The 13,507-nt window shown below is 41.1% G+C and overlaps 1 protein-coding gene across 2 annotated transcripts in view; it reads right to left on the reverse strand.

Annotated features, from left to right (window-relative positions):
• Positions 1-356: 356 nt before the first annotated feature.
• Positions 357-13,507, reverse strand: part of cpne5a (copine Va) — a 102,400-nt gene continuing 89,249 nt past the window's right edge. For both annotated transcript variants that reach the window (XM_079558175.1, XM_079558174.1), the window contains 7 exons: positions 13,234-13,280; positions 12,012-12,193; positions 9,344-9,471; positions 5,461-5,563; positions 2,094-2,151; positions 1,735-1,808; positions 357-646 (listed from right to left, as the gene is read on the reverse strand). In XM_079558175.1, the coding sequence (XP_079414301.1) occupies positions 458-646; positions 1,735-1,808; positions 2,094-2,151; positions 5,461-5,563; positions 9,344-9,471; positions 12,012-12,193; positions 13,234-13,280 (781 nt within the window). In that variant the 3' untranslated portion in view covers positions 357-457. The remainder of the gene's footprint in view (positions 647-1,734; positions 1,809-2,093; positions 2,152-5,460; positions 5,564-9,343; positions 9,472-12,011; positions 12,194-13,233; positions 13,281-13,507) is intronic.

The raw sequence follows: 13,507 nt of genomic DNA on the forward strand, positions 1-13,507 counted from the left end.
GGAAACTACAGGGAGCTATGACTTTGATCCCTATCCCTATTAAGAAAAGCCCCATAAAGGAATAAATAACTTCTGCAATAAATAAATGATCTATACACTTGATTTCCTATTTGAACACACGTTACCCAAAAAAGGTATCACAGACATGATACACACATTCTAATATTGAATGGACGCCTTCAGGGCAGGCCCTCTAGGGGGTTATTCGCTAATGCCAGATTATCACCACTTGGACAGTTTACGGCACACCACTAAGCCCCCCATTTCGAACCGATGCACACTTCGTCCTGTCCGTCGACTTCCATCAATCCGGGCTCCAGATAAAACGGAGTCTCATTCAGCGATGAGCCTTGAAGACCTTCCACAGGAGGATTGTTGGTTTGGTTGGTGGAGCCAGGGTCCCGTCCACCACAGTGTTGCGGTGGTGGAGGTGCGGGGGCGGAAGGGAAGGGAGGGGTCACACGGGATTGGTCTGGGATTGGTCCTCGTACAGATACGGAGGCGGCGGGGGGTTGGGTTTGATGCCCTTGCTCTTCATGTAGGAGATGAACTGGTCCGGGATCTCAGCTAACACGTCTTTAGCTAACCGCGCCATGCTCAGGACGTGGTTCCCCGTGCGGTCCATGTAGTCTCTGAACGGGACAAACTGCAGCAGACAAAAAAAGTCATCGTCATTTGGAATAGCACTGGATGAGAGGTTGACAACAGACCACTCACGGCAGGTGCGGTACGATTACTGTGTGTCGTCAATATGAAATGTGCGCACGTGTGTGGGGGATGAGTGTGCGTGGCGGCAGGTGCGTTAGAGCGGTGTGACTCCACGGCAATGCACGTCAGTTGTTCAGAGCAGCGTGAGGAGTGAGGAGGCAATCACACACATTCAAGAATAATCTATTGGAGCAACATAACCACCTCTACTACATCATAAAGACATAAGCGAAGCGGAGACACCGTCTGAAAAGAGGAAATCTTCATGACGATCTGCAGCTGTGGTTTAAAATGCCTTTCCCGAGCCCAGGCATCCGGATCAGAGGAATTCTACGCTTCAATAAACTTCAAAAGCACGGACACGGGCGCGATAAACAAGGCACTGGATTACAAACATGTTTCAAAGGGAATTTTATCATGTCATTATTATCATTATTATCATCATCATTTTATGACATGATTGCTGAACAGACTGGTACTACACACTCAAACCCACTGAAATAATATCCAGGAGAGGGAGAAGGGAGGTTAAGGGAGATTAATTAATGTAAAACTATTCCACTGACTATTCCACCAAAGCACAAGCAAAGAATCAGGAAACTGTTTTCACAGAATTGCGCAGAATTGGAATAGGAATTTTTGCATTATCAAAACTAAATGAAAAAGTCGTGCTAGCTTTTTTGTCATATATACAGTACATTTATGGTTGAACTATATTAAGAAATACTAGTCTCTGTGTTTGGATCCTGAAAATGAAGATTTTCAGGAACTTTATTGCCAATGCATGTGCAATTTTGCCTGATATGGCTTGATGTCTGTGTGTAGGGTGTAGTGTTAAGCTTTGGGACTAGGCCCAATCATTGTTTGTTTTTCTGTTCTCACAAATCCCACATCAGTTTGTGATTTGTTAAAATAATCCAAAGCCAGAAAGACACAGCTGCTCACGAGCCTGTACGAGATCACATCTGGGACTTTGAGGTTTTGGGCTTAATGTTTATGGCGGAAAATACATTTGTTTTTGTGTACCTGTACAATGTCTCTTTCAGCGAGTTTGCCTCGAGAGGAAATCCGCACGTCATCTCCATCCAGCTCCACCATTGCTGTACACAAAGTAACAGATTTAAGGAGATGACACAGTGAGGTAGAAAAGGATTTGGTGTAACACAATCCAATAGAAACTGACCGGAAAAACATCAAATTGTTTAGTTTTGGAGTAAATGCTTTCTTCAAATCTTACGTCTCATTTCAATTAAACAATACAATCTTCATGCCAAACATGAAAGGTTTGAAATACAACTACTATACACACACATTGAACAAAGTTATGTACATTTCTACTTATTAATCAGCGCAGGGCCAGCATTTAATACAGAGGCAGGTCTCACCATCAAACTCAGCTTGTCCAACTCCCACTATGATGATGGACATTGGCAGTTTAGCAGCCTGAACAAAAAGAGAAAACAATCACTTTTTAACGACAGACTCCACATTTACCCCGCTGCTCCTCATCACTGAGGAAGTACACTTAATCGACAGACATATTTCCTCAGTGAGAACACAAACAAAACTGTTACGTGAAATGTAAAAAAAGGTAGGAATGAATGACACAGTGAATGAAAGAGATCTGATGACAAAATTATGCCACAACATTTCACTTTGTCTATAAAGAAAACACATCATTACCGACAGAGTGAAGTGCACTATTATAAGGGCATGCTTTGTAGCAACATAGTGCAGAAATAAGAACCACTCTTTACACCCACAGCTCAAGGACATACCTTAAAGGCCATATAACCTTTATTTTTATTATTATTACAAACATTCATAGTGGAAGCCATTAAATCTAAATGTTAGTTGTGGTTCAAACTCATTCCTAACTTCCCTAACATATTTGAAGCATCCCAATTCTCTTTTCAGAGGGGACTTTCATAGAAATACTAGAAAATTAGTCTGTAAGTTCATGACATGGATACAAATACTTTTAAATGTGGGTTTTTCCCACACATGTCTGAGTTAAAGGAGAACAAAACCAATATTGTTCCAGTAAATCAGTTATAGTGCCTTTAAGATTTATTTGACATTATACAATTGTTCAACAAAATGAAAGTAAATAAATAAATAAAAATAAAGTGAAACGGTGCATATATAAAACATGATTTCTGCCACCACTTACTTACCTTACACGGCCAAGTCATGACTTATTTAACATGTTTGGATATTTAAAAATGTGTCATAGTCACAGAGACTGCACTAACATATGGCAAATGGCATAAGGGCCTTGAATTCACCCAGGTCACAACAGGTGACGTGACATTGTTACATTTATTGAACACTGCTTGTCAAAAAAGTGATGCTATCACATAGAAGAACATATGAAGGAAACATTATCACTCAGTCAACTCAGAAATGACATTCTCCACAGTTTAATATCTTGCCCGACAGAACTCGTATGACCTCAAAGTCATTGATAGGACAAGATGATATTTCCTGGTCTAAACCTTTCAGCTTTCATGTCAACACATGATATGTTGTTTGTAAATGAGGATTAGTTCTTTTGCCTGGTAAAGGTCAAATAATCCCACTTGGCCAAGGAATTGGCTTGTTGCACTATGTGGCTGCACTAGTTAGGCTGAAAATCGAATATATATTAAACAAATAATATCACTTTGACTTTATTTTTTATTTAATCTATTATCGCATGTTAGCCTTTGGCCACGAGGCCAATTGTTCTGCCTTTATAAACACAGACGACTCATCTGATGAGATATGATGAACATATCTAATCTCAATAGGAAATGAACAGGAACATGAAGTACTGGTGCTCAGAGTTTCAGGTTATTGGAAGTAACGTAGCCACATCGTGCGACAAGCCAATTGAGTGCAAGCCACTTATGTTTGAGCTGTCCAATTGTCCACTGTTGAAAAATAATCATTACCCTTTGGCCTGTAATGCGCATACATGACAGATATGAGGTTTTTGAGTTGTATTCACTCGACTAAAATGGGTCAGTTCCTGGAAGAGCATCTCAGAGACGGCCCCCAGTGACCACCCCATGGTGTTTCATAGCACCACATCTCTCCTCTTTTCATGGCCCTCTGGTTCTTTTCCCTCTCATTTGTTCTGACCTCTGTTCCTCCACATAATACGCACACTGTGTTTGACCTTTTCACTGGAGACCCTCACACCACTGTATAGATATCCTTTAAATGCCAGCGCAGTCGTCCAGGGCTGAATAATTTAGACGACACCATTTGTTACTTTCTCTGAACCATAGAGTGATCCATCACTCCAGCATCTTTGTTCAGAGTTGAGGGATGAAAATTCTCGTCTTAGAGTCCACTAGCCTCCTTATGTCAAACATACAGTATTGATAAAGTTATAAGGTCAGAATGAACCGATAAAAAAAAGACTACAATGAAATTGACAATCACTTGATTCTCTGATAATGTTCAAATCCAGGCTGAAGACTGACATCTTTAGCTGCACAAATGACATCTGAAAGTTTTACATCTGCACTCTTCACTTTTAATGAATTAATTAATTATTATATTGATGTTTTATGGATTGATTTGATCTGAATTGTCTGTGAAGTACTTGGAATTGCCCTGTGTATGAATAATGCTCTACAAATAAACTTGCCTTGCCTAGTTGAGACAAGGAAAAGATATTCTGATTCTTCTTTTTCCAATATTTTCACCGTTTTTACAGTGTTAAGGAACACCTATTATGAATATTAACCTTATTTTATATGGTGGTATAGCATCGTGTAGAACTGCATACGATAGTATAGTATCAGGACAGTAATATATAGGATTGAATATGTGTTCTTTGTGTATCTCAGAGAAGTTTTCTCTTTTCTTTTCTTTGACCAGATTCACCAATTATTATCTATTAAACTCTCTGCTGGCCTAATAGAGCCAATACAGAGGAAGTTTTTTTATTTTACAAAAATGGCTTTTCTTTTCAACTGACTAAAAATAAAGTTTACGTGAGTTTGTTTTCCATCATGGCAAAGGTTAAATCTAATAATATACTCCAGACAGACAACGTGGAACCACTGAGGACTTTAGGTGCAATAAGCCACAAAAAGGCTGACACCAGAATCCAAAAGTGTCCTTAGAAAGTCCCTGTTGATCTGTTAGACAAACAAAAAGCCCGAGAGTACGGATAAAACCCTCAGCCGGTGCCTGCCTCCGCTGTCCGGCACACAGCCTGAGATCAGAGGTCACTCAGGCTTTGCTCAGTCAGCGGGAGACGGGGCACACAGGTCCAGACGTATTGGAGAATAGGCAGCACAGAGCACAGCAGCAGCGCAGAGCAGCAGACAAGATCTTAAAAGGAAGGTGTGGCTGTTCGAAAGGTTTGATTAACAGTCGCAAATTCCCTTTAAACCCAGTCTGCTGGGGGTCAAAGGCTGAGGAGACAAAGGATCATTATGTACAGTTTTTGAGGTAAATGCAAGCTGTGCACACAGCACAGTGACTCAATAGTATCAGGCAGTAACTTTGCAGTGAACTACTGATAGAGTGACCTGTAAATAAATCTCATCTGAACCAGACTGCCTCCAAAGGGCTCATCCCAAAGAAAAATATTGCACAAACACAACATTCTGCAAAAGTCTGCAGATAAGTGAAGCAGAAAACATCCCTCAAATCCTTAAATCCAGTGGTAGCAGCGATTGAACACAAGTGCAGTGTCTGCTCTGGACACCTGCAGCGGCACCAAAGTGACAGTCCACAGACAGTACTCACATTCACAATGGCCTCCTTTGTTTGAGCCATGTCTGATATGACGCCGTCTGTGATGATGAGCAGCACAAAGTACTGGGAGCCGTCGTTCACAGCCGCAGCATATCTGAAACAGAGACAACAAAACCTAAAGAAGCTAAATTATAGTCAATATCTGGAGAGTCATTTATTGACTTTGCAATGACTTTTTAGTGTCTTTTTCATACAATACATGAAGCCAAGGTTTTTACTGATCCATTATTATCGGATCAGGCAAAGCAGCCACAATGGCCTGATTTGAGGCTGGATCAGAATAGTATACTTGGGACTTTCAAAGTGGCAAATAATGTAAAGTAGGCAGCAGAAAAGCAGAAGCAGGAGATTAACGTGCAAACGCGTGACTCTGCTAAAATGTTTCAACGTATTTGGTTTGTCTTTTGTCTTTTGCTTTTGCCTGCCCATTTTTGACAAACGACTGAAGAATATTTTGGAACAACACAAAAAGCTAAGTGTATGAAGTCTGTCGGTGTATTATACTGAACATGGCTTAAAGCAGAACACAGTGGAAAGATGCTAAGGCACGTTGGCGGAGTTATCTAAAGTTTAGTGTTGTGTTTGCAAACAGAACAAAAGCAGAAGCCGCGAGTGCAACCGCTGTGTCAGAGATGAGGAGTTTGGAGACAACCCACACAGACTGCAGCGCGGGTGACACAATAACTTAATATAGACGTGTATAAAAGCTGTAAAATGATAAGTGTGTCTCAAAGGTGTTCCAGGCATCATCAGAGACGTGCAGCGAGTGTGGCCTACTTTCAAATACCCAACTTTGCCATGAATTATTTATCAAACTGTTTATGCAAGCGCCGCTGTCTCCCTCTTTCAGAAGTTTATTGATTTCTCTGAAATACGCGTCGACCTCGCTTGATGAGTGCAGAGAGAAAACATGGCAAGATGATCCTCAAGAGCCAAGGACAGGTCAACGGTCACCGCCACAGTGGAGTGCAGCTTTGTAAATTTGACGCGCGGAGGAAAGCGCTTTAATCAGAGCAGGGTCACACAGAGAGGAAGAAGAGTGATGGTGAGTGTCGAGGAGATTAAGGAGGTTTTTATTACTACTAACGCGCACAAGAACAACAGGTCTTTATGCATGAGACACAGAGGCAGATCAGGTCAAGCTTTGAAATGCATTATGAGCGTTTGGTACATAAGAGCTGAAGACGTTAAAATAGATTGGATATGAAAATGCCACAAAAAACAGAGGTATATCCATTTTCCACTGGGGCTCAGAAAAAAATATTGTAAACTAAACATTTATATTTCACCATTCTGGTAAACTTAATTTAGTATATTTGACTTTTTCCCCCTTTGAGTGGAGTGGCCAATTCCATTCCATGGGTGGCTTGACGCCCCAAACAGTTGGCATGATACAGTTGTTTTTTTAATTTTTTTATTGACCTTTATTTAACCAGGATAGTCCCACTGAGATTAAGAATCTCTTTTTCAGGGGAATCCTGGCCCCAGAGGGGAATCTATTGTACATGTTTTTAGTGGTAGGGGAAACCGGAGTACCCGGAGAAAACCTACGCAGACCTGGGGAGAACATGCAAACTCCACACAGAAAGGCCCCGTCCAGGTGGGAATTGAACCGCGGACCTTCTAGCTATTATTATTGCACAGTGGTTGCCAGATCAAATGAGAGCAATATATTCAATGTAGTGTATCATTAGAAACACGCCTTGTAGGGGCAGTTGCTGTAGTGGGTTTTTCGAAAGTTATCCAGAGTGTTGTTGATTTCTAGAGATTTTTTTTTTTTTTTAAATTCTTGCAGTCCTTATATTTGAAGGGTTTAGTGGTGCTAGGCTAGTGCTAGGCTAGTGCATGTCTATGGTAACGAGTACCCTGCATTACTGACCCAAGCACAGTGCACCTGAGGAAAATCACTTATAACACCAGACTACCCATATAAATGTCTGTGTTGACTGAATAATTTTCTAAATATAACCATTTTGCATTTAAAAGAACTTATATTTGAGCAGCATCAGCTTCCTGGTTGTAAGCTATGCAGCGGTGGAGTGATCTGCTAGCTTACCTGCTCTACAGTAGTTTGTTTACCTGCGGCCGGCATTACTACACGTGGAATTCACAAAGGAGCTTTCTACAAATCAGATATGGCAACGTTTGGAGGAATACCCGATAAGGTTATTAATGCAGGCTACTAGTTACCATAGACATGCGCTAACCTAGCACTAGCACCACTAAAATCTCCAGAAATCAACCACACTGGATAACTAGGAAATGAGGCCCTATGTCAAAAATATTGAAATATCTCTTTGATGTATACCATCCATACAATTCATAGCAATTAAAATGTGTTTAATACTTTTACCTGAGGACATAATTGGGTTATATATACATAACGATGACGTCACCAGCTCTCCCAAACAGAATTCACCAAGCGTTGAATTGGTCCCCCACTAATGGGGAAAGCGAGCAGCGTTTAGACTGTCATGAATCAGCTTTACCCTGCTGATGATGTAGGTATGACAAATAGGTATGTTTGGCTGTTAGTCGAAGCAGAACAGCCGCATCTCAACTTGGTGAAATGTTATGCAGTATAGTTTTAAATGTTTTACTTTCTTAAAATCAACTAATTAACAATGTTTCTTCCTCCAGGCCAAACTCACTGACTTACTGCAGCCGTGAGGCACAGACGTAACGAACTCAGGCAAGAACTATTTTAGCTTTTTATGAGGCAATTTGTGCATTTTATTCATGTCAAGATGTGTTTATAATTCACAAAGATGGTTCTGGTGTGTATCAAGCGGTCTGCAGTGTTTTAAAGTGTCTGTATACGATACCATTTTCACCCAGTTTTATGAAGTCAAAAGTCATTTAGCCAAGAGCCGTTGTTAAGATAAGTTTCTATGAACATTATTGTTTTCAAACAGTAAATGACTTGGGGCTTTTTGCATTTTGCTGTTACTCAAGTCTGTATTAGAAGCGTAGATGAGCATGCATACAACAGAGACGTTTGGATAAAGTGGAAAGTATCTAATACTTGTGGTGTGGATATCTGAAGAGACCAACTACAACAACAACATTTTAATTTACTAGCTGCCTTTTGTGTGTTTTGGTTGATGGAGGATACATTTTATTCGGTATAATAAATTAGCATTAGTCTACACTATGGACCTAAGAGTAAGCTGTTAATGTAACCATTGCCCTGGGGTTGACTCTGGCTGCACTGACTAAATCTCATTTGCTCACATGTTTATACATACATGGTAGCTCTGGGACATAAAAAACAGTCTGAATTGCCATTGGCAAGGACAGAACGGGTACGTTTCAGGTCAAGGGGTGATGTCTCTAACTGCTGCTGCCTCTTGGCCAGAAAACTCTTGAAATACACATGCTTAACATCAAAGGTTCCCCTGGCAAAAAGAAAGGTTATATACTGCCACTTACCTATACTTCGATGTGGTGAAAGTTGGAGCTGTATTTCAAGCCGTTTCTTTTCCTTTTATAACAACCCAAATCTATGCTAGAGCTATCTGAAACAAACCGTGATTAAGTTTAGTAGCTATTTTCCTCACTTCAATGTTTGTATGATTGTAACAGAAAGCTGTATCCTGCCATCACTACACTCTCTTGCTTCCTGTCATTCTAACACCAGGGATGTGTTCATGTAACAAAGTGCTGCTCTGTCTCAACGCTCCGAGCTCTAGTCTGTCCAATTACCACTGGTGTTTATGCCAGACGCCACTCTCGTTATCTCTGCTTCTCTCATAACAATCATCTCTCATTCTCACTCTGACAGCGTGTCGGCTTATCCTCGACAGTCTACAGACAGATAGACCTTCAAACAGGACAGCGGATGTGTTCCTGGGCTGATAACTGCGAAAAGTACCTGGCAACATGGTTCACCACAGGAGCGAAATTGGTGGGTCCGTACAGCTGCACCGTCTTGAGACTTTGATGGTATGCGTCGAGGATGCCCTCCATGCCATTACAGTATGGATTATCCACATTTCCATTCTGAGAGAAAGAAGAGGACCAAGAATGAAACATCATTTCAAACAGGGAACATGGTGCTATAGCGCTCTTGCGATAATCACTGCAGGCTTTGATCCTGAACCAAATGGGGTTTTCTGTGTGGAGTTTGCATGTTCACCCACGCCTATGTAGGATTCCCCTGGGTGCTCCAATTTTCCCTGCCACTAAAAACATGTACAATAGACCAGAATGGATTCATTTGTGTGTCCGCATTTGGGACAACAGATGGAAATCAGTCCTGTGGAAACAGCATGTTACTCATGTGTTAATGAACAGGCACCTGAACCAATTAATAAACAAACATCATTGAAATAATTAAACTGTTGTTTAGTGTTTTATCTTAATAATAAAGTATTAAATAAAGCTTTTTGTAAGTATGAAAACGTGAATGCAGTACTTTAAGATATACAGGGTTTTAGGGAAAGTTAGTTTCAGATCAATATACATGTTGCACTTGTTACATTGCAGTTGCGCTGGCTCTCATCCTAATTCATAATTACTGTGTGCCGTGTTTTACCCCCAAACAACAGCTGTTGCTAAAAATAGCCAATTTTCCACGCAGACGCTAAAAGGATATGATGAAACATTGATTCATCAGCTTCAAATTTCCACTGGGATCACTGAAGTGTCGACCTAATCAAAGTAAAGATACATTTTATGCCTCTTTCAACGGAAATAAACTGCAGCAGGAAAACTTTCAAAAACGGTGGATTTTTTTGCTTAGGTATAGGTTTATCGGCATTTGAATTCTATTGAGACTAAAGTACTTATCTAGTGAAATTAAAAACTTTTATGTCTATAACTAACACTTTCTCTTTCAGCCAATCAAAGCAACAACAACAAATTAAGTATACTTTCCACAAACCCATTTACCAGAGATTGTGGGTAAAATATGTAATCCTTCGAAGATTACATTTTGTGGTTGGGTGGATTTATCGGCTTTAAATTTCCTCCAGGATAAACACAACTATCTAATACCAGAAAAAAATCTGATCTCATTTGGTTCGTCTTTTGGGAAATCAATATTTTGATCTGGCACTCATCCAACTTTAGCTAAAAATCAACACCAGTCATTTGCAGCCCCTGGGATTTTTGGAAACCAAGGCACCAGGTAAGACTTCTCCAATTGAAAATGTGCTCAACCTTTACCAAACACACCGCAGCCAGTGTTCCTTTATGAAAGAAATTATGCTCCCTCACTCCCCTTTTTAGATAAATCCTAATAGTCGAATGGGAATGGAAACATGCAGTGAGGCTGAAAGTATCCGGTGCACAGACCTCTCATTATAGCTGCTCTATCCCGCGGTATGAGAGCATTAGGCAGCCGCGAGAAGCCACATTGATTTGAGGAACCTTCAGCCAATGGACCCTGATTTGCACTATAAAGGTAAATGGGTCCACGGTGAATTATGCACATGCAAAGGTGTGGAGGGATCCATTAGGAAACGCACACACTCGTGCCGAACATGAAAACACGCTTAGCACACATGTAGAGGAATGTCAACAAAGACACTGATGTGGACGGTAAATAATTTATCATGATAAATTTAAAGGTCCAATCTCGTGTTTTTAAACACAGGCTGTAACACTAGACTTTGGCACTGACGAGGGGTGCTCTGTGAAATCTTCAGCTCAGACCTGACACAGTAAGTGGGCTGGACATGGGCTGGACCGACACCCACGGCGAATAGCAATGCCATGTAGAGCAACAGCCCCAAACCTTTTTTCCCACCTACTAGACTTGAATGATTTCCTCGGGCGGAGGCTGTAGGGGGACGCTGGGGGGTTGGACACATGCTGGTGTTTGATCACGTTTCTGCCTTGTGGAGAGCACATTGCTCATTGAGACCATTGGTATATTCTCTCGGGACCCAGACTGTTTAAATAAAGTTAGTAGATTGTCCGATGAGAGCTGGCTGCAGGCACTGGAGCAGCAGGTATATTAGTCATGGGCACGAGCGGGCTGTTTTTACGTTTCTTTCTTTAGTGTGTTTAATGCTGCATGTTTTTAAACTGGTTTTGTGTATGTTTTTATGTGCGCCCAAGCTCGTTGCCCTGGCAGCCCCGCCCAGGTGTTGATCGCCACAAACACACTTGCATACAGATTGTGCGATAGGGGATTTGCTGGCGGAAGATAAGACCAGCCAGTACAACTATCTTTCCAAAAACAGGGTGGTTGAACGTTGGAGCCGACATCAGACATCGTCTGATTTAAGGACGGTCCTATTGAGTGTATTTGTGGGTGTCGCTAAAATGCACACTCAAGTTCTAACAACATTTAGTTGGTTCATTGATTTGCAGACACTTGCATAGCCGTTCCTTTTTACTTGCATAAGACACCATGTTTGTAATTTCAACGGACCTTGTGTTTCTCTGATTTGTCAGTTGGACAAGAAGCTACTGAATCTTTATGCCACACATTTTCGGTATGCACTATCTCTGTTGAATGCCATAAATGTCTAACATTTATTCCTTGACTTCAAGATTAAGTCAGTGACAATGAATATAACTCCGTGTCTTACCAGAGGGAACTCGTGGGACACCCGCCCGTCAGGAGGTAGCTTGGCCCCGAAGCCCAGCGCAGGGAACATCTTATCACTGTCGTAGTCCTGGATGATCTCCCCCACGGCCTTCAGCGCCATGGCATATGCATTCATCTGGTATGGGTTCATGTAGTGCAGTGACGTGGACTGAGAGGGGTTTCCTGGAGAGACAAGAGCAGCCAGGCCCAACCTTAGACTGGGATGGATTGACAACTGCAGTGAGAACAGTGTGCCTTGAGCGGAGATGCAGAAAGTGAACGGAAGCTCATCCAATGTTACAATATGGCTGCATCAAAAAAAGTGTAATTGTAATAGATATCATTCATGATGTCCTAGAATTTGATGTCAACATAGCCTTTCAACTAACAACCATCGCTGTAGTTTTGGATTCATGTGAGCAGGGCTTGTAATAACAATGTTAATAATAAACATGTCTTTTCAAGGGCATCTTCCGCCATCTTGTGCTTGCTAGCATTTGGTAATAATATCAAAATGCGTCTTTATCACTATCTTACAAATGCACAATTGATCTAAAATAGCTGGAAAAAAATGTTTTGATTTTCACACAATTTATAAGTCCCTCCCACTACCCCCATCTCTTGCTCCCCTTCAAAGTGCAGCTGTTTCAAAAAAGAGAAAAACAAAACAGCCCGATCAGCCAATGTGGCTGTTGTGACGGGAGTGTTTTTACTTTGCGATGAAAGTATTACACTTAGCAAGAGATGGAGAGGTGTGGAAAGCATTTACTGGATACGTAGGACTTCACTAGGAGCTTTATGGGAGATGTCGCAGTGCAGCTGAGAATAGCCACTGGTGAAAATCCAAAGAGAGAACAACACTGAAACTAAACTAAAGGAACATTGCCTCAATTATTTTATGGTAATAGGAGATAGAACAAACAAACGGACCCTCCCCATACTTGTGATAACTTTTTGTCACTTTGATTTGTCAGTGGAATAACCGGACTCAAAACTAGAGACGCTTATAAGTTTCAATATCATGTGGCAACAACTTCAATATTTATTTATCTGAAGAAAACAAAACCTGTCAACTAGAGAAGCAAAACTTAAACTGTGTTGGTTTGAAATTGAGGAAAATGCCATTTCAAACCAAGACTCTTTCATTTGCATAAAAAAAACGCAGGTGTACATCAAGCAATAAGGAGCAGAGAGACGAGGCGATAACTACAGAAGTCACTCACCATTTGATGCGGTGAAATCAATGGCCACCGTGAAGTGAATCTGCGTCCTGAAATAGAGAGGAGCAGAGTGCGGTTGTTTCAAAAGACAGGCACACAATTCACTGCAGTGCAATTTAACAAGGGCTCAGTCAGCTCCCGTCTCTGGAACAGGCGCCGTTCAACATCTTAGACATAAAAATAAAAAAATAAAAGAAAGACAATGGTGGAGTTGTCTGTTACCAAGACTTGTTCACATTTAATGACTCACTTTATGATGTGTTGACTTCAGAGTTGA

Source organism: Gobius niger (assembly GCF_951799975.1).
Source record: "Gobius niger genome assembly, chromosome: 6".
In the NCBI taxonomy this organism is placed as follows: domain Eukaryota; kingdom Metazoa; phylum Chordata; class Actinopteri; order Gobiiformes; family Gobiidae; genus Gobius; species Gobius niger.